This window comes from Acomys russatus, chromosome 5, assembly GCF_903995435.1.
Source record: "Acomys russatus chromosome 5, mAcoRus1.1, whole genome shotgun sequence".
Lineage (NCBI taxonomy): Eukaryota > Metazoa > Chordata > Mammalia > Rodentia > Muridae > Acomys > Acomys russatus.
This window is the reverse complement of record NC_067141.1, coordinates 72,740,332-72,766,521: the sequence shown is the minus strand read 5'-3', so window position 1 is coordinate 72,766,521 and position 26,190 is coordinate 72,740,332. Positions and strand designations below refer to the sequence as shown.

Here is a 26,190-nt window from a genome sequence, read left to right as displayed (position 1 = left end):
TGAATAAATTATAGGAAAGGGTGGCTACGGCTCAGTGGATCAAGTGCTTGCTTTGCAAGCATGAAGGTCTCTCTGTTGAGACCACTACATTCAAGTAAACAGTACAGGAGGGGGTGTCTGCTATCCCAGCAGTGGGGGGTGGGGGGAGGTGAGGGAGGCAGAGACAGGCAAGGCACAGAGCTCACTGGTCTGCCAGTACAGTGGAACTGATTCTGTGAGAGAGCCTATCTCAAAACATAAGGTGGGGAGAGAGGAAGAACACCTGCCTTCAACCTCAGGCCTCTGCACAGGTAAGCACACTCACAGACACATGTCACATACAAATATTTTTTAAATATGGTAAAATGAAAAATTGCTCACTAAACTTTTTAAGTACTTACACAGCATTGTAAAAATATTTACATCTTAGTTACTAAAATTAGATTAGTTTAAAAAAAGGAAAGAGAGAAAAATTTTTGAGACGCAGCCCAGCTGGCCTTGAAATTACTATGGCGCCAAAGCTGACACTGAACTTCCAGCCTCCCCCCTTCCCTCGCGCCCCCCCCCCCCCGTCTCCTCCCAAGTGCTGGCTATAGGAATACAGCACTGCACCTGGCTTAGCAAAACATTTTAAAACTGGTCTGAAAATAGTGACCCTATTTTTAAAAAGAAATTTTGTCTCAAGCTCCAAGATAATTTTTATGTTTTATGCCTAAAACATCTGCCATCCAATATTTGGCAAACTGTCACTGATCATCCTATCTGATCATATTTAGGTCTTTAGTACTCAAAACAAAATCAAGTAGTCTTACATAGTCTTTGCACTATTACGTACTTTGTTGTTAACCCGTGTTCCACATGCACTATTCAAGCTATTATGCAGCAAGAAGATAAAACACCGAGCGCTACACGCCATTTAGTATGTAAGTTCCCACCCACCGTGGCTTAGTGGCTGTTCTGAATTGAGGCTGTATTTCTTTTTTTATTTTTGTTTTGTTTTGGGGGGGTTGTTTTGTTTTGCTGTTTTGTTTTTCAAGACAAGATTTCTCTGTGTAGCCTTTGCTGTCCTGGACTTACTTTGTAGACCAGGCTGGCCTGGAACTCACAGTGATCTGCCTGTCTCTGCCTCCCAAATGCTGGGATTAAAGGCATGTGCCGCCACACCCGGCTCTTTTTTTCTCTTTTTTTAGATTTATTTATTTATTATTATGTATACAGTCTTTTGCCTGTACATCTGCAGGCCAGAGGGGGACATCAAATCACATTATAGATGGTTATAGGCCACCATGTGGTTGCTGGGAATTGAACTCAGGACCTTTAAAAGAGCAGTCAGTGCTCTTAACCTGGGAGCCATCTCTCCAGCAATCCCTACCCCTTATCCCCTCTCCCCAAGAAAGGGTTTCTCTGTATAGCCTTGGCTATCTTGCACTCGCTTAGTAGACAAGGCTGGCCTAGAACTCAGAGATCTGCCTGCCTCTGCCTCTGCCTCCCAGAGGGCTGGAATTACAGACGTGTGCCAGGGCACCAGGCTGAGGCTATATTTCCATATTAAGAATTTCAAGCCAGGCATATCCTTTAATCCCAGCACTCAGGGAGGCAGAGGCAGGAGGAGCTGTGTGAATCCAATGCCATATACAAAGTGAGTCCAGGACAGCCAAGGCTACACAAGGCTACAACCCTGTCTTGGGGGGGAAAATCAGAACACTACTTCCAAAGCATAGAAATAAATGTCTGTAAGATAAAATCATAAAATTTACTGTTTTAATCTGCCTATGAAGTAAGAACCATGACTAACATACAGAGGTAAGCCAGTGTCTGCTTTAACAAAAAGCACCTTTCTTCTACTCATACAGTCACGGAACTCACGACATCTTAATATTAAGACAGAAATGTAAATATCTGAGCTAGAACGAAAGGCTTTGAGTGAAATGTATATCCCAGATATATACGAATTAAAACCCCGCACGTAAATACCCTCTCTCTCAAGTCATTCAGCCTCTTAAATAGCCCTACACTCTGGTAAAGTAATAACTGTCACCCGGAACCTCCATTTCCCAATGCCGATGACTGAAAGATTACGAGAAATAAAGCTTAATTCCAGTGAACAACAAAAGCTGCAACAACACGCTGGCTTTTCTCATGTCACTTGTAACAGGTTACGTCTTCAAACAATAACAATAAAGAGAAACATGCTAAAAAAAAAGCCACACATTCCACAGCTAATCCAACAACTAGAGGATAAGTATAAAGCTCCAGCTGTGAAAATCTTAAGGTAGTAATATGTTACTGTATTATTCTAATACTTACAGATAGCTATTTGTTTCCATTATTTTGTCCACTAAATACTCACTGATATCTATTATGTTTCATCTCATTAGGCAAAAATGTCCAATATCAAAAGCTTAATACTAAAACCTTTAAACCATATCATGCAGGTTGTAAATCTTTCTGAAATACACATTTTGCAATCTCTAACAAATTATACCAGTTGACTTCTTTATGGTGCTAGATTATCACTAAATTATTCTATTTATAAAACAAATGGCATCTTGAAAGATTCCACATGCTTATAAATTAAGCTGCTATAAAATACTATCTTTTTATAAATGTCTTCCAACTGTCATTTCAATTTGTTTTTAGACATGGTCTCTACAGCAGAGACTGACCTGGAACTCAGGACAATCAACTGTTAGGATGACAGCTACCACACCCAGCTTTCAACTGTTTTTCAAGTAGTTTCCCCAGGTTCTTATTGTCAACTCCCTTACAGTCTACAGAAATAATTTTAACCTTTTAACCATGTAGCAATTATTTTAATTGCATATTATACAAAAGAAAAAAAGCCCTCAGTTAAGGTCTGAGGGGTTCTAAGGATCTGAAAATGTGTATTTGAGATCAAGAATGTGCTAATACTTCTTTCTCCTTTTTAGTGGACCATTCAGCTTGTCTTAAGCTGTGCATCATTAACAACTTAAAAGTAATTTTCTACTAAGGATCTACAAGGTCAAAACACTGTGTTAATACATTAAAGACAAAACAAACAGCCAGTGCTCAACATGAATCTTATGTTTCAGCAAAAAAGACATTAAGCAAATCATTATAAAAGTGATGAATGTTACAAAAGAGGAAACATAGATTCTTTAAATCTAGAGATCAAAAGTCTCCCAAATGACATGACATCAAACTAAGGCCTGAAAGAGACATAGGTATATCAAAGCAGACAGTATCAGAAATTCTTAGTTTCCTAAAATTTTGAGATACATGGGATATTATATATAACATTTTAAGGTAACTGCTTAAATGGAAAAAAAAAAATCCAAAAGAAGTAATACTCCAAACTTCTGTAAGTCTCTCTATACTCTTCAAGAAATAATAATGTATAAAAAGCTATTTAACTACTAGATGTCTTAGCACAGGCCTATAATCCAGCACTTGGGACAGACGAAGACAGCTGACTCCAAGGCAGTCTATGTTACCTAAGGAGAACCTTTCTCAAACAACAGAATTACTCAGTCCTCAAGTTCAAACAGTAAAACACACAAAGCTTTCCATAAGCATCTTAGTGCTGCCTACAGAACCAGACTCACCTAAAGAACGAGCACTGTCAACCAAGTATAAAATTAAGTTTTTTGGAGAATTCAACAGCAAGCTTAAGAGATGCCACCGAAGGAGGAAAGTGGTTCTGGAAAGGGGGGAAGGAGGTGCAGCCTCTGGGAGTGGCAGGGATGACAAAAAGTCTCAGGGCCCTAAAGGTGGTGGCAACGTCATAAAGGTCAGACACATTCTATGTGAAAAACATGGCAAAATCATGGAAGCCATGGAAAAGTTAAAGTCTGGAGTAAGATTCAGTGAAGTGGCCTCACAACACAGTGAAGATAAAGCCAGGCAAGGGGGTGACTTAGGTTGGATGGACCGGACGGTCCATGGTGGGACCATTTCAAGAAGCAGCATTTGCCTTGCCTGTAAGTGGAATGGATAAGCCTGTATACACAGACCCACCAGTTAAGACAAAATTTGGATATCATATTATTATGGTTGAAGGAAGAAAATAAAATCATATGAAAGACTGAAAAAAAGTTTTTATTATACTCAGAAGAAATATTTACATAATAAAATTAACCATATTCTAGGTATAAAATATCATTCTTTCTGTATTGCCCAAAAGAAAACAATATTTAAATATAAATTTAAAATACATCATCAATAAGCCTCAAAATTATCACACCCTAGGCTGATATGTCCTCTCTATACTTCATTAAAATATTAATCAAAACTTCACTTAGGTGAAAGATTTAAGTAATAATTTGAATATTCCTTAAATTAATGCAGGTCTATAGTTCAAGGCCCCAAATGAATTAGATGAACAAGAAATAACCACTAAAAATATAAACTTGAATGAAAACCTACTGTAGGGCTTAAAATATTGGATGGCATACCAAAGATATGGTTCGGTGGGTTAAAGCAGGCGGCCTCAGAGTCTGAGTCCTAGCCAAGGACCACATGGTGCAAGGAGAGAACCAACCACGGCTTGCTGTCCTGTGACTTGCTCACAGGTACCTCACTGTCACACTCGTTTCCCTAGACACATATACACCTCAAATAAATTTTGAAGATTTTAAAAAATATTACTGAAATCCAAATAGCTAGTGCTCATAATCTTCCAAAGGAACTTAACGTCTAACCCTTGTTCTTTCTCTACCCTTCAACTACCAAACACGAGCATGTCCTCCCGTGAGCACCACCAATTACACAGGCAGGCTCAGTGTTAGCTCATCTCGGTGCCATGATACAGCTGCTGCAGTGCTTGTCACACTGTGTTAAGTGTAGCGTGTCCAACTCACACGGCAAACCCTGACTTAAGGAAAGCAGGAAACAAGGAGCCTTGACCTCTGCACTCTAAGCACCTAAGACAATATGACATTATGACATGCAGATTACAACAATTAAGATCTAACGTAATAGAAAAGTTAAAACATTACACTACCAAGAAAGGCCTGAAAGTAAAGTGGACAGTGCAAGAAACATAAACTGGAAAACCTGAAATATTAACTGATAAAATTAATTTCAAATTCTAGAAACTACTTGTTTCGGGACAAGCCACTGACTGATTACCTCTAGGACATCGGAATACAGCATGGTGGCACGCCTGTAAAACCTGGCACCTGAGAAGCCGAAGCAGGGCTGAGCTACAGGCCAGCTTCAGAGACTGAGGCCAGCTAGGCTATGGAAGATTGTGTCTGATAAAAGTAGGAGTCGGGAGAGGAACAATAAATTAATATGTTTGACATGTGTGTGTTATGTATGCACCAGTGTGTGTGTTTATTTGTATGCACACAGAAGTATCTTCCTCTTTTTCATCTTTCATTCTCAACTTTTTTTTAAAAGAAAAGTTCTCTCACCAAATCTAGAGCTCACCACTTCAGGCTGACTCAGCAAGCACCCGGGACCTGCCAGGGTCACCTTCCACTCGTGCTGGGTCACACGGATGGGTGCTGGGGATCCAGACGCAGGTCCTCATGCTTACACAGCAAGTGTTTTACCTATGGAGCCACTGCCCCATCCCCAAATGAAAGATCTGTCAGCTATAACATCTCATAATTAAAATGGTGGGACGTCTAGGTAGTAATGGAGAGTAAGTACTATATTGAAGCATTAATAAAACATCGTGCTCCAAAGACATCACAAAAACAATTCATAAAACCCTCTCAAGTATAGTTAACGGGCTGATTTCACCCTTTTGAAAAAGGTTTAGGGCCAGGTACGGTGGCACATGCCTGTAATCCCAGCACTCAGGGAGGCAGAGGCAAGCGGATCGCTGTGAGTTCAAGGCCAGCTAGCCTACAAAGTGAGTCCAGGACAGCCAAGGCTACACAGAGAGACCCTGTCTCAAAAAAACAGAAAAGGAGGGGGGGGTGGCTTAGATTAAGGCAGGGTGTTTGTTTTTCCCTATAAAAGAATCTTTACTTGTACAGAATGCACCACCTTTTGTTATCATTTCTGACCATCCTAGTTGCAATAAGACAGTGTAAAAATCTAATTAGTTTTCTTTCAATCTTGACAATGAGAACTACATACTTACTCAAGAAATGCACGTTACCATCTCAAAAGCTTAAGAGTGTTTTGTAATTATGATATTCTTTTTACGTGTTCCAATTTTGCTTCACTCAACTAAGAATGCTTTGCTAAAAAGTTGGGGACAAAAAATAAAAATAAAAACTATTTTACACCGGGCGTGGTGGCACATGCCTTTAATCCCAGCACTCGGGAGGCAGAGGCAGGTGGATCGCTGTGAGTTCGAGGCCAGCCTGGTCTACAAAGCGAGTCCAGGACAGCCAAGGCTACACATAGAAACCCTGTCTTGAAATAACAAAAAACAAAAAAATAAAAACTATTTTACCTTTTAAAAGGTACCTATTTTAGAGCATTGTTTTTCAGACTTACAATGTTTTCTCTACCCTGCACTGACTAACAAGCACATTTCATATACTCTGCAACATGCCGTGTTCGAGCACACAAGTTCTTTGTACCTTACAAAACTTCACATTTTAAAAGTCAAGTTTAGGCAAGTAGATAAGAACATTGGAAATTTACTTCATTAAGAGAAAACACTTCTAGAAAGATCTCCAGGGCACAGTTTTGACATAGTGTAACATGCATTTGAAGACTAGGCAGATAAAGAAATGTAAATATAGCAGCTGGCTGTGCTCATGCTTTACTTCATGAGCCTTAAATACAATATATATAATGCATAAAATATGGTAAGTCTAACATTAAATAAAATTACCTACCAACCTAATTATTTACATGACTCATTTCAAGTATCACTGTATGTATCATTCTTCTAAATTATACAGGCAATGTCAATTCATTTACAACAAAACATTTACCTACTAATAGTCTAATAAAAATAAACACCGACACTTCCTAATATTTAAACTCCCTCCCTTAATTTAGTTTTGTAAACAGATTCCACAAGTCTGACACCACGTCTAAGCTACAAACCTCAGAACTCTCTGAGGTAACTTACTTGGTTGGTTGGTTGTTGTTTTGTTTGTTTAAATTCTATCTTGGTTAAAGCTAAGATTTTAGGCCTCTTCATATATGAAAGACACATGAAGGGCATAGCAACTGAATGTCAGAGCTATTCTTTCATTTAATCTCCACCCTCTAAATGGTTATATACCCATACATCTGCACACAGGAGGTCTAGTTTTTGTTTTGGTCTAAACAGCCAAGAGTGTTTTTACATGTAAACTACCCTTTAAAACCCCAAAGTCTTCCAGAAACATTATAATATACAAAATAATTCAGCATATTTTAAAAGCAATTATGAGTGAAATGTTGTTACTTGCACAAAACATTCCAATTTTATTCAAAATTGATATGGGTAATAAAAGAAAAAATATATACATTTGAGGCTGGAAAAATGGCTCAGCATTTAAAGAGCACTGGCTGTTCCTTCAGAGGATCAGAGTTTTATTCCCAGCACTCACATGGCCACGCACAAGCCTCTGTAACCCCAGTTCCAGGATATTTGACATCTTCTTCTGGCCTCTGCCAAGCGTGCATGTGCTACAGACACACATGAAAGCAAATAAGCTTACACCAGCATTAATTCAGAAACCACCTTGAGAGTATTTCATATAGAATACTACTAGTTACTATTTGGGAGAGGGACCATCATTTTGTCCTGCCCCAGGTCCAGCTAGCTAGCTATTTATGTACGGTATGTATGTATGTTTGTATGTATTGCAGAGCTAGGACAGTCAAACCGAGGGCACTGCACATGTTATACAAACACTCTACCACTGAGCCACATCCTCAGTTCAACCTGATAGTACTTTAAATGAATTTCCGCAAGCATATCAAAAATAATCCTCATATTCCTATTTAAACATAAAGTTCTTCAAATTTATGACTGGTTCGTAGTACACAGGCTGACTTATGGTCTATACTTGCTACAATTATCAAAAATGGTTCTGATCTACTTTCTGAATATGACACCTTAAAAAAACTAAAATGTAATCCAGATTCAAAATATTAATGTATCTCTTTATACCATTTTTTAACCCATAGTAACTTCTGAAAAATGAGAGAAAAACAGTGAGGATACCATAAAACATAAAATGCCAAATGAGACAAATAATTGTTTCTTCAGAAACTGAACAAGCATCTGGGGAAAATGTACTCTTCGAGTAAATCCAAAACTGTAACTCCAAACTGAAATTTCAAGACTGTGATTTCATGTTAGCTTTATGTTACATTTAATCCTTTGGAAGGTACAAACCCTAGACAGAACCCTTTAATTTTGTGTGTTTTACTTTGCAAATGCATACTCAAACTAACATAAAAATACTTTGTCTTAATAAGTTTAAAAACTACATACTTAAATACTTTTTTAAGTATTAAGCCTAAGCTCCATGTGTGGTGAATGATTAAATATTTAGGTAGTCGAATTCTATAATCTTTAACGTTCAAATGAAAAATAAAGGCATTTGATAAATTCAAATATATATGTAATTTAATCTGTAGAGTTACTGAATATTGCAAATTGTGAATAGCTAAATCTCTGAAATTCTTCAAATACATAGCAAAGAACAGTTGTAAAGACCATGCCAAGGCGGAGTGACGGTGAAGATGAAGAGTGCAGGTGAAGATGAAGAGTGCACTAACAAATTTGGATCTTGACAATTAAAGGTCTTTGTCAGTTCTGATGTCTAAAACACAAAAACACTTGGTCGTACAAGTCTACCCTTGGATTCTGAAAAACAGCAACCTCAAGTTTTGATTCGGTAGATGCTAGAACTTCTGACATCGTGCACAAGACTACACAGGTGTATGCTCACAGACTAAGCATCGATGCTGGAGACCAATGTACCATACAGTCTACTTCTGCAACGTAATTTTTACTTCTCCAGAGCCCTCAAAAATATTTGGGGATGAAAGGTCTCAAAACAAGGTTTCCTCTTTTATTCTCGTCACCCCCAAAATGATACAAAGCAATGGAAAGAAAATCAAATCTCCAAGTGTAAAGGTAAGATGAGATGGAAAACACACCACAAAAGCATGTTCTTTCCGACTCCCGAATAGACAGACATGCATTCCACCTGTTTGTAAACCCCTACTCAAACCTCTGCTGCGAGAGAGGAGAGGAAAGCCAGAGGGGAGAAGGGGGTGCGGCAGGCAAATTACAGCTTTGGAGTCCTCATTCTTCTACCTAGGCATGGGGGAGGGGACGGGACAAAACAATGGATACAGAGGGGCTGGGGGGAAAATCGCTTTGCCCTGCAGCCTCGGGCGGGCGTTCCGAGCTGGGGGCGGGGAGTTACACTACTTTTCCTCCAGCCCTGAGACCTGCGCGGAGACTGCCACCAGGCATGTTTAACTCGGCGGTCTCGGCGGCCGGCCGACCACAACTCCGTTCAGCCGGCAGCACACCCAGAGCCAATCCACCACTCCTCACTCACGCGGGGTCTGTGGGGAGGAGACCGCCCAGCGCCGAGGACTCCGGGGAGGAGGCACAGAGACCCCACCCCGCCGCCGCGCCCGCCCGCCCCCCGCCCGGCGCCAGCCGTCCCCGCGACCCCGGCCGCCCCGCAGCCCGAGCCGGGTGGCGCCCAGAGCAGCCGGAGCGCGACGGACCCGCCGCCCCGGGGCCGCGCCGAGCCTCGGCGCCGTCCCAGCCGCCCGCCCCGCAGTAGGCCCGGCCCGGCCCGGCGCTGTCAGGGCGGCCGGCCGTTCCCGGCGCCCTGCCGGCTGGCCCCGCGCGGGCAGCGGCTCCGAGGACTCGGCGCCCCGGGCCGTGGCACCCCGGAAAGCGGCCGCGGCGCCTCCCAGGGCCCCGACAGCTCAGGCCTCGCCCCGGCCCCGGCGGCTCGCGCCTGTCAGGACGTGCGGGGCCTCCCCTTACCGACGGCCAGCCCGACCGCCCGACAGGCAGGAAAGCAGCAGGGCTGGCCCACAGGCGCCTCTCCGCCTCTCCCGCCCCGGGCTGCCGTGGGGAGCCGGGACTCCACCATCCCCGCTCACCTCCTTCCTCCTCCTCCTCCTCCTCCTCCTACTCCACCTCCTCCTCCTCCTCCTCGTCCTCCGCTCCCCGGCGACGCTCCCCTGCCACCGCCCCCCCGCCCCTCCCCCACTCGCCCCGCCCCTCCACACACTCCGACTCCAATCGCCCCGCCCAGGGCCTCCTGGGCGAGCCTGGCATTCGCTAGGGAGGGCGGGTGGGCGGGGCCACAGCAAATGCAGTCGCCCAATCAGAGCGAGACATTGGTGCCAGCTTCCCTCTCCCCGCCCTTTTCCTTTCCTCCGCGGCTGTGCGGGGTCTCCCGCCCACTGGGCGCCGCTGGCTAGCTCGGCCACAGAGAAAGCCTCCAGCCGGGTAGAGAAACAACTCCCAGTCGGAAGTTACGATGGAAGCCCAGGCAGCCATAATTGATAATGGCAAGAGGCGTTTCCTGTCGCCCGTTTGACGTACGCTTTTCCTGTATTTGGTTCCCCCGCCCCAACCCCCGTTACCCCAGGCAACAGCGGAACCGTCCGGGAAGGGACGCACCCGTAAGTATACCTACAGAAGAGATGCACAGACAGTCCACATTAGACGAGCTAATTCATACTCAGGAGCTGCAGGTTTTGTTTTCAGACCCTTTACTGAGATGCCTGATCACTTACCTAGAAGAACTAGTTTAGCGCTTCAAAACTCCCTCGCGCCGGAAGTTGCGCTTGGCACTTCCTAGTAGGGTCCACCCCAGGAGGTGGGAGTAGTCGCCGCAGCCTGCGCCCCAGGGGGTCCCTCCTCTCCCTGAGTTACAGAGTGAGGTAAGCGTCCCTCGACGCCCAGCAGCGGGGCTCGCTGGGTCAGATGAACCGTGGGAAGGGAGCTCTGAGAAGACTAGAAGGGCCTAGGGCCGCTTCCGCCGGCAGAGGGTTTCCTTTCCGGCTGATGGGGCGGTGGCCAGCCTTCCCTCCGCCCCCCTGAGGTTCCCCGTAGGGCGAGGCTGCGTCCCTGCCTAGCCAGAAGCCGACCCTAGGTCTGGGCCCTAGCAAGCGCAAAGCGGAGTGCCCAGCAGGCCTACACGAGTTCCTATCAAGTAGAGTACTTTCACTCCCCGACCTTTAGAGACTGTAGGTTTCGAGAACAAAAAGAATGTTTCCACCCCAACTATCAAAGAAAAAGACGACTTTCCTTAGCCAACCAGCAAAGCAGAACCTTCCCATGGCCAGTTTCCCCTCACCTGCTGAGTCTTCTACCCTTTCTGAACTGCCTCCCTTTCTGGACTAAGTTTTGACTTGAGTTCTGGGTCAGAGTATTGTAGTATTTAGTCTTAGTGTCTACGATTGTATCCTTTTAGAGAACATCTTAAAATATTGAGAATGCTTTAAAAGGCATTAGCTCATGTAATTCCTTCAGTAGGCTTTTTTTTTTTTTTTTTTTTTTTTTTTTTTGAGTCAAGAAGCAATCTGATAGTTACATACAGGATTCCTAAAGCTGCAAGAAAAAGATAACAATTTTCAGGTAAATTAAGAATTACTTATACCTAACCGATCAATAATGAGAATGCAAAACTACCTTCTCTACCTCTGTTCCAGAAAAAAATGAAATACACTTGTTTCTGAGGTTATTTATTGTAGTCTGCTGTCACCTTTTGTAGTTGGGTCCATGCTTCTGTTATCCTTGGAAATGTTTCCAGATTCTCTCCAACAGGAAATGATGTCCTCTGACCTTATACAGCACTTCTTACACATAATAGTCACTAGTTCACGTATCAGCTGCTTAGTGTTTTTTGCTTCGTGACCATGTTTATGCCTGAATAAAATGGTTTGTGTGGGATTCACCTTTTCTGCACATACTAGTGCCTTGATAGAGCGTTACGTTATTAGCTATGTCCTTGGCACCAAAGCACTTCTGTGTCAGAAATTAAGCATAGTCCCTGGTACTCTGGTGTTTTGTGTTTTTTGTTTGATTGATCTACCCTTTGAACTCTTTACAACATAATCCTCCGAAATGTTTTATTGTGAAAATGTGCAGACATTACAAAGCTTTAAAAAGCTAACTGTGATGCATTCAGGGGCTGAGGCAAGAGAATGTCACATTCAAAGCCACTGGGGTACACAGTGAGCTCCTATCTCAGAACATAAGGGAGCTGTGAGGGGAAAGCGCAGACACTGTACACCACATGCACATTTACCGATGTATAATACTTGCTAACATGCTGCTTTTACACCTGTCTCTCCTCCCCATTTTCCACTTTAGTACGATTTAAAAATAAGTTATAGGTCTGAGGTTAGGCAGACACCCTATCATGAATTTCCTAAGAATTTTGAAGTAGAGAAACTGAAACATAAAGTATCATTAAACCAAGAAAAATATAAACTACAGAAACTATATAAATAAAAATTCTATCAAAAGTTTTGTCGCTCTAACTTTAAAACTGCCCCCATCTTCTTCCCCTCTGTGACACTAACATTTTAAAATGAAGAAGTCAACCGAGAGATATTGTTGAAAAGGGATTCCTTTCCTTATTTCATGTGAACTCGAAGTTAGACTGGAAACTTGATTAAGCTTAATTCTGTTTTGTGCGTGACTGTGTAACTATTACTTTTCCATCTGTGTTCTCAAATGCACCCTTGCCTTCTCTTGTAATCAAGTCCATCCCACTTAGCAGGATGAGGCTTTGGCATTTAACTTGCCTGTATAAAGTATCTGATAGTGCCCTAGGCTGGCAATATAGATTGCCTTTTTTTTTTTTTTTTTTTTTTTTTAATAAATGTTGCTCCTTTGCCTATGCTTGAACCTGATGCAATGAAACCTACAGCAAAGTATCCTGGTGTCGGCATAGTTTCTTGAGTTTCAAGTCCTGGCACCCTGCAGACTGCTGTTGAAAGATGTGTAGCTCTGTAATTCAAATACATGAATGTTGATGTTATCATGGCAGATACCATGGCAACTGGTTGTCCATCTGGCCTCAGTCCAATTTAGGCAGTGTTACTTTCTCCCTGAAATAATTCTGTAAGATCTAATTGGTCTTGCTGTCTCTGTGATAGCTTTCTGGCAGTATAAGCATTGCCTATTAAAAACTGCAAAATCAAGATTATACTTAACACTTAGTTCATTAGGAACAGTCTGTGTCCAGTAGACAGAGAACCATTGAATTTAGTTTATAATCACAAAAGTAAAACTCCCAAGAATGTAAGGCTTGTGTATTCTTCCTACTCTACACTTATTTTTCATCTTGAAAATGAAAAGAAGGGCTAGACAGATGACTGAGAGGTTAAGAGCACTAGATGGTCTTCCAAAGGTCCTGAGTTCAATTCTTAGCAACCACATGGTGTCTCAGCACATCTATAACGAGATCTGGTGTTCTCTTCTGGGGTGCAGGCACACATGCAGGCACAACACTATATAAGTAAATATTTTTTTCAGTGAAAATAAATGTCTTAGGTTAGTGTAGAATGTTTATAGCCATCATGCTGAAAGTTAAAATAACATTTCAATAGCTGGTTTCTTTATATAGGAGGAAGTGTGCTCCTATATGATTGTGGAACAGTTTTAACTGAATACTGAATTCAGGAAGGCTAAATAATATAGTAGTTAGGACTAGGTTTTAGAATCAGACCTGGGTTTCAGGAATATGCCAATTTACTAGCTAAGTGTCTAGGGGCTGTTGAAAACTAAATTTGAATAGACTTCAAACATTATACATAGTACTTTAACTTGCCTCCTAGCATACAGAATGTAGCTAGAAGATGGTTGTTATTAACTAATAAGCAGTCTAGTTTAGGCACATATTGAGCATTAAAATATTAATAAAGTCAGTGAGTGTGTGTGTGTGTGTGTGTAAGACAGAAAGTTCTCCAAGTTCAATGTCAAAAACAGAAGATTCTCATTCAGTGATTCTTGAGGGCTTTAGGAAAAAAGGCTGTACATTTTTAATAATAAAACAAGATTTTTATGCAGAAAATATGAGGTTTGAGGGCTGGGCTTTGGAAAATAATGTAAACTATCAAATAGTTCTCTTTCCTTGCATACTATGAATCGCTAACAATTATCTCAGCTACTAATTAACTTCACAAAGGTTAATGGTTAGTATTTTTAAGACTGTCACCTAGAACTGAATTTGAAACCGGTTATTAGAGAGCAGTCTTTATAGGAGATGAGTGTGTACTTCCTAGTCATATGTGCTACTGGAGTCTCCCAGTGCCTATGGCGTCATTCACAGCTTCCATGAACAATTCCTGTTCTGAGTCTCAGACATATTTCAGAAACTAGACAGCACACATTTTATTAACATGAGTCTGAGTTAATTAGCCAAATTAAGCATGTTGCAACACATTTATACTAGCAGATGCCAGCTAGCAAAGCAGAATCTCCAACTGTCTGATGTCTGATGTCAGTTCGCTTCTCCACATGACTGTTACCAGTCCATACTCTGCTGGCAGATGGACAAGTGCTTGAGTAAAACTGCGTGTTACTACTGTGTATCTACTGGGAAACATATTCTCTCTGGACTTTCTCTTCTCACCTTTTTCTTATTAGCTAACACTAGACAATCTATATGGGACTGGGAGTATAGTTCAGCAGTGAATGCTTGGCTACTGTACACAGGGCCCTAAATTGAATCCCCTGTACTGCCCTGTAAAAGGAACTTTTATTCTGGCTCAGTTGTTGTCTCCGAGGCCTACTGCCTCCTTCTGCTAACCTAGGCCTAGTCCTGGAAGCTTCTGGCCTCTGTACAATCTAATCTAGGCCTAGAATGTTTTCTCTGAGACTCACTGCTGAATAAGCTCGCCCTTACTTGTTCTTTCTGAGCTCTGGGCTGGCTGGTTCAACTTAGCTGTTCTGGCTCAAACTTCTCCCAGCTGACTCTTTCATCTGCCTTCTCTCTCAGCCTGGAATTGCTCTCCTTGGCCTCAGACTAACTCAGCAATCTGCTCTAATCTTCTGGCTTTTTCTCATTTTCTGACCTGTTCCGTCTTCACCTGAGTTCTCTCTCTCTCTGCAACCCATCTCCCTATTACCGCCCTGGTAAAAACTGCCTCGTCTCTCTGAAAAACTGCCTCTTAAGTAGCTTCCCTTTCCTCTCTCTTCTCATGAGAGTTTGGCGTATCCTATTCTGTCTGTCTTCTCTGATTCGTCACCTTTTCTGCCACTCAATTAGACATCATTTTCAAACATGGGTGCTTCCTTCTACAAACTAATTTAACGTTGCTTTGGGATTAAATGTATGTATCACCACGACTGGATCTAAGCTTTTTCTTTACTTGATATTTGCTCAATACCAGACTGGCCTTGAACTCAGATGTTTGCCTCTGTTCCTGAACTAAAGGCACATTTGTATTCCAGCCAATCATATAGACCTAGAAGGTCTTTGGATGCGACCTCTTGCCAGAACAGCCTTGTTCTGAATTAACATTCCTCTACACTGCCCCACCCTCTATTCCTCCAAAATCTGTTTTCGAAAATTCATCTACCAATCAACTTCAACTTTTGAGTTAAAAAAAAATTTTGTTGCTATTCCTACAATTCTATGCAATGCCCACTTGAAACTGCACCTAGCACAACTGAATTTACTTTAAAAGAGCGAACTTAATGAATATTCACGAAAGAATTTACTTTAAAAGCCCTAACAATAAATATCACTTTTTGTTATAGGATTGTTCCTCATGCTTCAATCTCTAGGATTTGAATCTTAATCTCATAGGCTAAGTCCAGTGTTTTGCTCCAACAGTACCAGCTACTCTGGAGGATGAGGCAGGGTGATTACTCAAGCCCCGGAGTCCCAAAGCAACCTAAGTAACTGTATCCAGATCCTATCTCAAAAGGGGGTGGGGGGTGAAGAAATGGCTCAGACATTAAAGACTAGGCTTACAACTAAAAAAATAAAAGGTCAACCAGTGCACAACTGCAATTAGACAACTTGGTATATACTTCACAGTGGCTCTATTATTCTACTGCAGATCAATGTCAGGCATGTGTAATGGCTGAGGTGGTAAAGGAAGGGAAGCAGTGGGATAGTAATGACTACAGAATTTAGGGTACATGTTTAGCAAACACTGTGGGATACAGCTAAAGTTTGTATTTTACGTCAGATCTGCAGGTTTTCAAAATTGGTTCAAATACTTCTAAATATCCAGCAGAAAAAATTAAGCTAGTTTGAAAGTATAGGGTTTTAGCTATATTTCTTACATTAAAACCTAGGACTTTGTTTAAAGATTCTCAAAATGCTTTAAAGTACTATTACTTCTCTTGGTACAAACCAATTCACTTGTCATTTTTTCCAAAAATTCAAGATAAATTTTTAACATACAATAGACTTCTGTTCCCTTGGTTACAGTCTGCATAGGTTTCTACTTTTCACTGTTAACTTAAAACCTCTGATGTGAGCCAGGTAATCTCAGCACTCCAGGAGGCAGGATCTCTGAGTTCAAGGCCAGCCTGGTCTACAGAGTAAGTCCAGAACAGCCAAGTCTACACAGAAAAACCCTGTCTCAAAAAAAACAAAAACAAAACAAAAAAAAAAACTTCTGACGTGATTTCATCCTTGAGTTATATATATTATGATATAATTTGCTTTATCATCCATTCAAAAACATTTAAGGATACAATTTGAAAATGCATGTTGCTTTACATTTAAATACACTTTTTAAAAGTGTTGAAACATGTTTTAATAGATCATGCCATCTTATAGGTAATAGAGTGTCTATAAAAGATTCAAAGGTTTTGGGACTTAGGAAATCCCTTAATGGCAGTGTAGAACAAGTCCATTGTGACATGAAAATTCAATAGTGGGATAGTAAATCATATTGGATTTCTATGCATTTTTTATATATACTCTTAAAATTGGATAGATAATATCTTTTATATGAGGAAGCCAAGCTACAGATTAGTTAAGAAATGTATTCAGAAAGAAAATGAAAGAAGAGAAATATATTCTGGGTCACACAGCTGTTATCCATCCGTGTAACTTTAGTATGCCGTTTAAAGTATACACATAAATCAGCAAAGCCAGCTAGCTAATTAGCCCAGAGTACAACTGTGTGTCCCATTTAAAGTAGAAATGTAGGTAGAAGAGAACTTCAGCTCAAGCTTCTTTTACTCAAATCATACATTAGCTGTCATAGGTCACTGTGACCACAGCTTGCATTTTCCAGACAGCCAAACAAAAGATATGACCTGAGGCTTATTTATAGCCCTGTTTAGCTATTTAACGTGTTGCATATCTACTTAACATGTGATAGTTCCCATGGCACATCCTTTTAAAACACAAAACTCAGGGCTGAGGATCCATGATAGAGCATTTGCTTAGCATGCACAAGACCCTGAGTTAATCACCAACACTGGAAAAAAAAAATCTGTAAATAAAACTATGACCAAAACAGCTTGCCAGAGTGATATAAAACACAACAACTAACATACTCCATTAACAAATTAAGAAAGAACACTCATGTGCTACATACGCTGTCTGTGACAGTTGCTAATGAGATAGAGTACACTTTAGTGTTTATTCCACACTTCTTAAATATACCCTCATTCTTACTGTCTGACTCATTTTTACCTTGCTTTGTAACAGTAATCAATGACTTCAAATCTGCCAGGCACAGTGGTGCACGACTTTAATCCCAGCACTTGGGAGGCAGAGGCAGGCAGATCTTCGTAAGTTCAAGGCCAGCCTGGTCTACAAAGTAAGTCTAGGACAGCCACGGTTACACAGAGAAACACTGTCTCAAAAAGCAAAACAACAACAAGCCTGCCCATTGCAATAGATTGTGAAGGGTGTATTACCTCAGCCTTAATGGGTTTCTATAACATCTTTTTGTGGGCCTCCAAATTAATTGCCCAAGTGTAGCATAGAGAAAACTGAAAAAGGGACCAGGTGAGAGTGTGGAAGATGAGAGTCCAAGTCCTTTATCTTCTCTTAACAATTATATAATCTTAAACATGATTTTTTTTCTAGTCTTTTACATTTTGCAATATGCCTGCGCCAGCCTCCTGAGTCCTGGGACTAAAGATGTGTGCCACCACTGTCCAGCCTAGCTAGGTGCATCTAACTAACCTGTGTTTAAGATTAGTACTTAGAGTATGGCTGTAGAGAGAGTGGTAGCAATCTGCAGCTACACCACTGTGAGCAGGACTGACAGCAGAAGCTAAGCAGAGTCTTGCCTGGTTGATAGTGGATGGGATGATTGGTGAATAATTCTGAATTGTTCCTCCTCACCTATATGTTTTTATTTATTAAATATTAGTAATAAGCCCCCATAACTGTCATTAGACTTTCCCTGACAATCTAGCTTCATGGCATCATTGTAGTGGTACGGCACAGTAAAATTGCTAATATTCACTAAGCTATGTGTGCTAGACTGACATGAGATTGATAAATACTTTACTTTCCCTGCATTGCTGTGGCATGTTTGCACATACACACATACAAAGTAAGCAAAATGCTAACTATATGCTGTAAAAGAAAAAAGATGCTTCTCTTAACTGCTATGTGTACTTGTCTTTTTACCACTTATCCCACCACCCACCATTTTCCACATCCCTGAGTAATTCAGTGTACCTCTATTATTGATATGCAACTGACTCTCTGTACCTCAGTCACCTTTATCTTCCAACTGGGATTACATACTATTGTACTAATGAGCCTAAACCTGAATTGTAGTGTCTTTTTTTTTTTTTTTTTTTTTTTTTGGAGTCAGGGTTTCTTTGTGTAGCTCAGGCCTGGCCAGGAATTCACAGAGATCCACCTGCCTCCCAAGTGCTGGGATTAAAGGTGTGCGCCACGACTACCTGGTAAATTGTAGTCCGTGTTCTGTTTCTGTGAAGAGACACCATGACCAAAGCAACTCTTATAAAAGAAGGCATTTAATTGAGGACTTGGTTAGTTTCAGAGGTTTAATCCATTATCATCATGGCAGAAAGCATGGCATCATACAAGCAGAAATGGTGCTGAAGTAGCTGAGAGCTATCTTCATAGTTCTTGGCCAAGAGACTCTGGTCTTGGCGTGGGCTTTTGAAACCTGTGACAAGCCGGGTTGTGATGGTGCACACCTTTAATCTCAGCACTCAGGAGGCAGAGGCAGGCGGGTCTGCAAAGACAGTCTAGCACAGCCAGGACTACAAGAGAAACCCTGTCTCAGAAAAGAAACCTCAGTGACACACTTCCTCCAACAAACCCACACCTCCTAATCCTTTCAAATAGTGCCCTGTGACCAAGCATTCAAAGCTGTGACCCTATTGGCCAATCGCGTCTGAATCACTACACAAGGTCTTTATTCTTCCTTCCAAAGTTACCCAATTCTGTCATATCTGTATGTGTATACATTTTCTATAGGACATAAGGTACAGTTTAGTATTTCAGCTTTTACTTTGTGTCCATTTTAGAGGTCTATATATTCCTGACCAAAGGACTATGGCCTTTATTTGTAGTAGGTGTGCAGCTAAAGTTTGAATGAAATATTCTAGTTAGAGGTCATCTCTTCTGCAGGTCTACATCATTAAAGTCTGGCAGATGATACAGGAGCAAACTCCTAACAAGATCTTAAGGACGCTGACCTTTAGCTTCCAAAGTCACCTGCTATTGCTGCTGTGAAGCTGATGCTTAACGGAGAGAATGTGTGCCACTGCCCGCAGGCTTTATCTACCACCTCCTCCCAGCCTCTCCTTACACATTCCATTCCATGCTGTGTAAGTCCCTTCACCTATTGGGTATATGATGACACACATATGGTACAGCATATGTGTAGTCAAAAGAAAACCTTCAGAAGTCAGTTCTTCCCGCTACCCTGCGTTACCAGGGTCGACTTCAAGTGGTCAGGCTTGCCCAGCAAGCACTTTTACTGTCTGGGTGATCACACAGCACATGCTTCATCCCACGTCTCACAAGCCCATCTTCCTTCATAGAGCCAAAACCAAGCATGTCCTTGCCCTCCCCCTCCTTGTTCTCTCCCGATTCCGTGATGCAGGTGGTGGCTGAAATTGAAACAACCATTATCTGTGTTAAACCACATAAAGGGCCTTTCAGTCGTCCTCCTAGCCAGTTTTACATCTGTTCAGGTCATTTTTGTCTTTGAAATGTTTCGCTGATTGGGGCTCAGTGGGTAAAGTGCTTGCTACACAAGCAAGAGAGCCTGAGTCTGGATCCTCAGCACACAGGCAAAACCGGTGTGGCAGCTCACAGCTCAAACTCCAGCTTTGAGAAATAGAGACAGGAGCAAACGGGCAACTGCTGGCATCAAGCTGAAATAGTAAGCTCTAAGCTCCAGCCTAAGTCCCTGTCTTTAACTACGGAGAGCAACAGACACAATGCCTGTGTTCTAGCTCTAGCCTCACTAAGGGAAGAAGATAAACCATCTTCGATTGATCTTTATAAAGTATTCAGAAAAAATGTGATTTCAAATTAGCTTTGTTGTAAATAATGTTTTCCACCTATTGTGTCTTATCACGAAATATCTAGTACATTTGTCATAGATACTGTACCATATAGCATTTTCAAAGGAGTCAAGGATCAAATAAGCTTGGCAAATAACACATTTTCAATTCTCTTGTTACTTTAAAATATTGAAGCTTCTAACTACCTTCAAGAGCATCTCAAGTACTAGTAACTACAAAATTCTCTCAAAAACCTAGTATTTCTAAGGACAACACAATGTGATTTTTCTATACAAATCAGCAGTCCTTATGCTAAGGCACATGTAGGTTTCAAGACACCCAAAGCATCAAGGCAGAATGGAGGCAAGGACAAGAATAAAGAATTTGCAGGCTGAGTTCCATGTTCAGTTGCTGATGCTGAATTCATAAAGTTATGAACACTTTAGTGTTCTTTTCTTTCTACTCCAAGGACTTCCAACTTGTCCAAACACATGATTGATTTTTAAAGCCATCTTTCTTACACAAGTTTGTCAATGCTCCAAGAACAGTATAATATGACAAAGGCTTTATCTTTTGAGTTCTTTTGTTTTGTTTTTCAAGACAGGGCTTCTAATACTGGTTGTCCTCAACTCACTCTGTAGACCAGGCTGGCCTCAAACTCACAGAGATCCACCTGTCTCTGCTGGGATTGAAGACGTGCACCACCATACCCAGCTTCTTTTGAGTTCTTCTGCATTCATTTTAGACATCCAGTACTATGGTAGTTTACATACTCTCAGGATTTTGAAGTGCACTGCCCATGAGAACTATGGTCTCTGAGATAGATTACAAACTTTATAAAAAGGAAAGCAGGGCTGGAGAGATGGTTCAGCAGTTAAGAGCACTGTTTGCTCTTCAAGAGGTCCAGAGTTCAGTTCCCAGCAACCACATGATGGTTCACAACCATCTATAATGTGCTCTGATGCCCTCTTCCTGTACTCAGGTGTACTCAGATACAAAGATAGAGCACTCATATGCATAAAATAAATAGATGTTTAAAAAAGAAAAGAAAGAAAGCGAGTGAGCACCAAAGTATTTTCCAGTCACCTTGACTAAGGGCTTCAGAAAATGGTGTAGTGACAACGCATTTAGTTGAGAATTAAAAATTTGGGTTACTATACATCAAAGTTTACTTCTGTATTTTAGTATTTGTCTTAATATGCCATCACAGTCTAGATCATTTCCTAATCTGAGATAGTACTCTGTGCATAAACCATAGGTTAATTCTTGGCCAGCTGGTGAACCAGTGGGCTCAGTATTGACCATTCTGCTAGTCCATGTCATCTGTAATGCATGCTGAATGGGCTTCCCCACTCTTAAGCATTCTACTGCAGTTTTATTCAAGTAGACTGTTTGGTCTTAGTACATACAGCAAAGGAGCTCTATTTAAAAAGTTGAAACGGGCTTCCCATTTGTTTGCCTTCTCTCACTGTGGAAATTAACAGGTATTTGTCTACAATTCCAAGACACAGCAAAAGCACACAAAGTCTTTGTTTATGTGTCACCCTGATGGAACCATCATGATTTTCCTGTTACAGCTGGATTACTCTCTCCCAGCATTCCTCAATTTAAACTTTTTTGTTTTTGTTTTTCAAGACAGGGTTTCTCTGTGTAGCCTTGGCTGTCCTGAACTCACTTTGTAGACCAGGCTGGCCTCGAACTCAGAGATCTGCCTGCCTCTGCCTCCTGGGAGTAAGGGCAGGGCCACCTTGCCCGGCCCCTCAATTTAAGCTTTCACCTGCAGTACTTAACTACCTTCTGGTGACTGTCCTCCCTTATCTCAGCTGGAGGCTCCAAAAGGCAAAGGTTTTTATTCACTGATGAACATTGTCTGGCACGAGGAAGGTCTTCATTTATTGAATGGACATTAGAGTTTTTCAGTACATATTTCAATAATAGCTGTTTGTTATGTGTCTCTTTTAATCCATCTGCCTCTGGCTTTATACACATCCCACCTGAATTGATAATATGCTTAGAAGCAGCCACAACTCCTTAGAAAACACTACACACTACAAAACACTTTTGTTCGGCTAATAGCAGATGGCTATGAGAAAAAAAATTAACATTCCTTCCTATTCTAGACTCCAAGAATTATCAAAACTGTGTATCCTGGCCAGTGCTTGCCATCGGACCGCCACCTTGCTTATTTTAGCCCTTCCCTTCCTGTTTCTCTGCTGTCAAGGCCTAAGGGGCCTAGAACAAGCATCAGCCCTATTAAAGCAGAAACTACCTAAGCAAATGAGGGCACTGATCTTACCCACACCAGACTCAACCCATTCTTTGCCAGTCCTTTAGGCCCACACCCTTTCCACTAACAATGCTTCAGAGATATGAACACCAAGTTTCATTGTTTTCCTCAGGCTGTATTTTAGATGTATATGAGGTACAAACTAAAGGAAAACAAAGGGCAGTGATTTGTTATACAAAGAGCCACGGTTTCCCTTATATAAACAGCTAACACTTAAGCTACTATGATAGCACTTTGGTTTATGTATGAAAATAGTTACTGTACTATGCTTTTCTGGGGCATGGAAGATCTGTACCTGATGCAGACTCCCACCCCCCACCAAGACAGATTCTTTCTGTGTAGCCTGGCTGTCTTAGCACTAACTCTGTAGACCAGGCTGGCCTCAAACTCAAGAGATCCACCTGCCTCAATTTCCCAAGTGCTGGGATTAAAGGTGTGTGCCACGATTGCCATTGCTCAGCTCAGGCACAGTATTTTCATTGTAATATTTTTAATGGAGAGGATAGAAGGTTCAGTGGTTATATTGAGTTTAAGTGGTGCTATGCAATGCTATCAGCCTTCAACCCGACCTGGGGGAAGAGGCTGTGATTATTAGGTATCAGCCTAAGAAAGACGGAAGAGCTGTGCAGTTCTATCTAAAGAAACTGCACAGTATAGTCACCTCATACACACTTCACTTAGGGATGAATTCCTTTCCTGGCCTAGTCCTTTCTTTATCTTCTCTTCTCTTCCTGACAGAGCAAAAGAAAGCAGGAATAAAATTTGAAGACACGTTCTGCAAAGCAGATAGAGGTTTCTTGGGAACCTAGACATTCCAGAGTAATTTGAATGAGAAGATAACTAGCTTGAAGGATACAAAGTAAAAAAGCTTTTGTTAAGAATGTCAAAGTAGTGGAACAAGAATGACAAAGAACAGACGCGGCTTCACTTGGCTATGATTAATTTGCAGTGGGTGGAAAAGGCAAGCACCAAGCCAGCATTACCACTTTCTAAATAATAAATCTTGATGGTGATGTTATGAAAGACATATAGTAAGGTTGCATCAGCGTGGTCAAGCATCACTAAATGGGTGGCACTGTCTGGAAAGCATATTTAGAAAGACATTATTCCACAACTTGATCCAAAACACTTCGAGCAAGTGTTACTGGCTGCAAGTAGCATGTGCTTAGCCAGCCATACCAATCCTAATGTAACAGTATGGCTGGTCTTTTAGGATCTAGTGTCTCAGTAGGACTACCGCAACAAGTATACTTCATGTCTCTCTTGTTGATGCATTATGTGGTTTCTTTACAGATTACAGCTGAGCACCCAGGAATTGATCGTTACGGTATTTCCTGCTACAACAAACCGTTGAAAAATAGAAATCAGCTGATTAAGAAAAAGAATGTTGGGGACTAGAGATGGCTCAGTGGTTAAGAGCAGTGGCTGGTCTTCCGAGGACCTGGGTTCAATTCTCCGAACCCACATGGCAGCTCATGTGGGTTTATAACTCTAGTTCAGAAGATCTGACACCCTCCTCAGACATACATGTGACAGATCACCAATGCACATAATTCATTTAAAAGAATGCTAAGAAGTTTGCCTGTTACCTCATCTCTGCCTCGCCCTTTCCAGTTGGTAGTTCAGTGTCTCAGGAGAGATGCTGTCAGTGAGCCAAGATACAAAAAGCCTTTTCTCAACTCAATGCTTAAAAAAAAAAAAAAAAAAAAATTCCTAGGATGAGAAAAGACGTTAGAATGCGTAATACTCCCATTACCCCCTACTAAAAAATTGACAAGATCGACAGGAGTGGTGGCACATGCCATTAGTCCCAGCACTCGAGAGGCAGATGAATCGACATTGAATTCTAGGCCAGCCTGGTCTACAAGGCCAGTCCAGGACAGCCAAGAACCCGTCTTGAAACACCCCCCTCCCGTCCAAAAAAAAAAAAAAAAAAAAATTGGCAAGGTCTAGATACACGTACAACACCTCACCCTTATTTCGGTGAAGAGAATCTAATGAGAAACTAATGAGAAAGCCATGTATATTGGACAGTTCACTTTTGTGAATTGTGGCCGTAGTGATGGTTAATATTTCTAATTGATCTTTCATTGAAGGAACAAACGCACTGTACCCAGCGGTTTACAGATGGCAGAAGTAAAGTCCATGTTCCGGGAAGTCCTTCCAAAACAAGGTATATCTCACAAGTACTTGGGTCATAGGCTACTAGAGAGTTACGTTTTTGTGTTGTGTATATTTCTCCCAATTAAACATTTGGCCTGAACAGCTATGTTGTATGGGTGCTTAAGAGTCTAGCATCGAAGTCCAGCTCTTCTGTGTGAGGCGTGTTCCTTGAGGACTACTGCTTTGTCAGTCTAGGAGTAGAAACTTTTTCATTGACACAAGTGTTTAAACTTACATTCTAGTTGCAAATCAAAACTAACAGGTATCTCCCTCAAATTAATTTTTTATTTTTTGTTAATAGGGCAGTTGTCTGTGGAAGATGTAACCACAATGGTGCTGTGTAAGCCCAAGCTTTTACCCTTAAAATCTTTGACTCTGGAAAAACTGGAGAAAATGCAGCAAGCAGCACAGGATACAATCCGTCAACAAGAAATGGCAGAAAAAGACAACAGGCAAATAACTCATTAACAAGTACCACTTCAGGGGACACCCCATCTTACACTGTAACTGTTCAGTAGTTAGAAACTATTCTGCTTATGTAAGCTGAAGAATTGTAATCACACTGGGCATTCATAGTTTTAAAAAACACAAAATTTGGGGAATTTAAACATTGGTTTGTATTAAAAGAAAAACTTTGAATCAGTTTTGTGGAATTTTGGAAAAGTTTTAATTATAAATTATTTACCATATCATATTGTTACAAATTTAAGAGATTAAATGCATCTTTTATAGGTGAAATATTTCTTCAGTTTATTAGAAACCGGGACTGAAAATAAACTCTAATATTGAATCTGGTGTTGGGCTCATACATTACCCAAAAACAAATGTAACTAATCATGTACTATATGGTGTTTAAGCTATGTAGCCTGACCATGATAACAGTAGTAATTAACAAAATTGGTTTCTTAAACAAATTTTATTTTTAGGAAACCATCTATAAACTAAAAGCTTACCTAAGCTTTTAATTACACTAATTTTAAAAACGAGAATTACATAAGTGCTACTCAAGTACCAAACACAAAAATCTGAAAATGCTTATTATATACTATTACAGTAACAAACCCAAGTAACATGAGCTTAAGGAGCTCCTGAAGTATGGACACTACGTGGATGGCTTTCTTTCTAAAAGATACCCTAACCCTGAAACCAAGAAACCATTTTGACAATTATAAATGTAATGGTTCTGCCGCAGTCACTAGACACCTTCAGTTACTACAGACTTTGAAACCTTGCTAAAAGTAAATCGGCTTTATAAAAGAGTATAAAAGGTAACTTATTTATTGGAAGTTATATGTTGATATTTAGATAAATGTTAACCTTGAAGTACTTGGAGAGTACTTTAAAACATAAGAGCCATTTATATATTAGACAAATTTCACAAAGCTCAAATTAA

The 26,190-nt window shown here is 41.1% G+C and overlaps 2 protein-coding genes and 1 pseudogene across 4 annotated transcripts in view; 2 read left to right on the top strand and 1 right to left on the bottom strand.

The window, feature by feature from the left end:
• Shoc2 (SHOC2 leucine rich repeat scaffold protein) overlaps positions 1-10,013 on the bottom strand; it is a 74,438-nt gene extending 64,425 nt beyond the window's left edge. Inside the window, exon 1 of the mRNA XM_051146787.1 lies at positions 9,890-10,013. The gene's annotated coding sequence lies outside the window, so the exon portion shown is untranslated. The remainder of the gene's footprint in view (positions 1-9,889) is intronic.
• Positions 3,616-4,046, top strand: LOC127189718 (peptidyl-prolyl cis-trans isomerase NIMA-interacting 4-like; annotated as a pseudogene).
• Positions 10,014-10,465: 452 nt separating the features above from the next.
• Positions 10,466-25,736, top strand: Bbip1 (BBSome interacting protein 1). Of its 3 annotated transcripts, none has more exons than XM_051146786.1 (3): positions 10,466-10,536; positions 24,731-24,807; positions 25,099-25,736. In XM_051146786.1, the coding sequence occupies exons 2-3, from the start codon at positions 24,762-24,764 to the stop codon at positions 25,263-25,265; spliced, it is 213 nt and encodes a 70-aa protein (XP_051002743.1). In that variant the 5' UTR covers positions 10,466-10,536; positions 24,731-24,761; the 3' UTR covers positions 25,266-25,736. The 3 variants fall into 3 exon arrangements, with proteins under 3 accessions (XP_051002743.1, XP_051002741.1, XP_051002740.1); XM_051146784.1 differs by lacking the exon at positions 10,466-10,536 and adding an exon at positions 10,640-10,797 and having other exon boundaries at positions 25,099-25,732; XM_051146783.1 differs by lacking the exon at positions 10,466-10,536 and adding an exon at positions 15,615-15,772.
• Positions 25,737-26,190: the final 454 nt, after the last annotated feature.

Bases quoted from the DNA above. Each gene is read 5' to 3' on its own strand.
- Bbip1 (XM_051146783.1), top strand. From the start codon at position 15,726: ATGAGGCAGGGTGATTACTCAAGCCCCGGAGTCCCAAAGCAACCTAA. The intron at 15,773-24,730 runs GTAACTGTATCC...CTTTCATTGAAG, and splicing joins GGAGTCCCAAAGCAACCTAA to GAACAAACGCACTGTACCCA. The intron at 24,808-25,098 runs GTATATCTCACA...TTTTGTTAATAG, and splicing joins GGAAGTCCTTCCAAAACAAG to GGCAGTTGTCTGTGGAAGAT.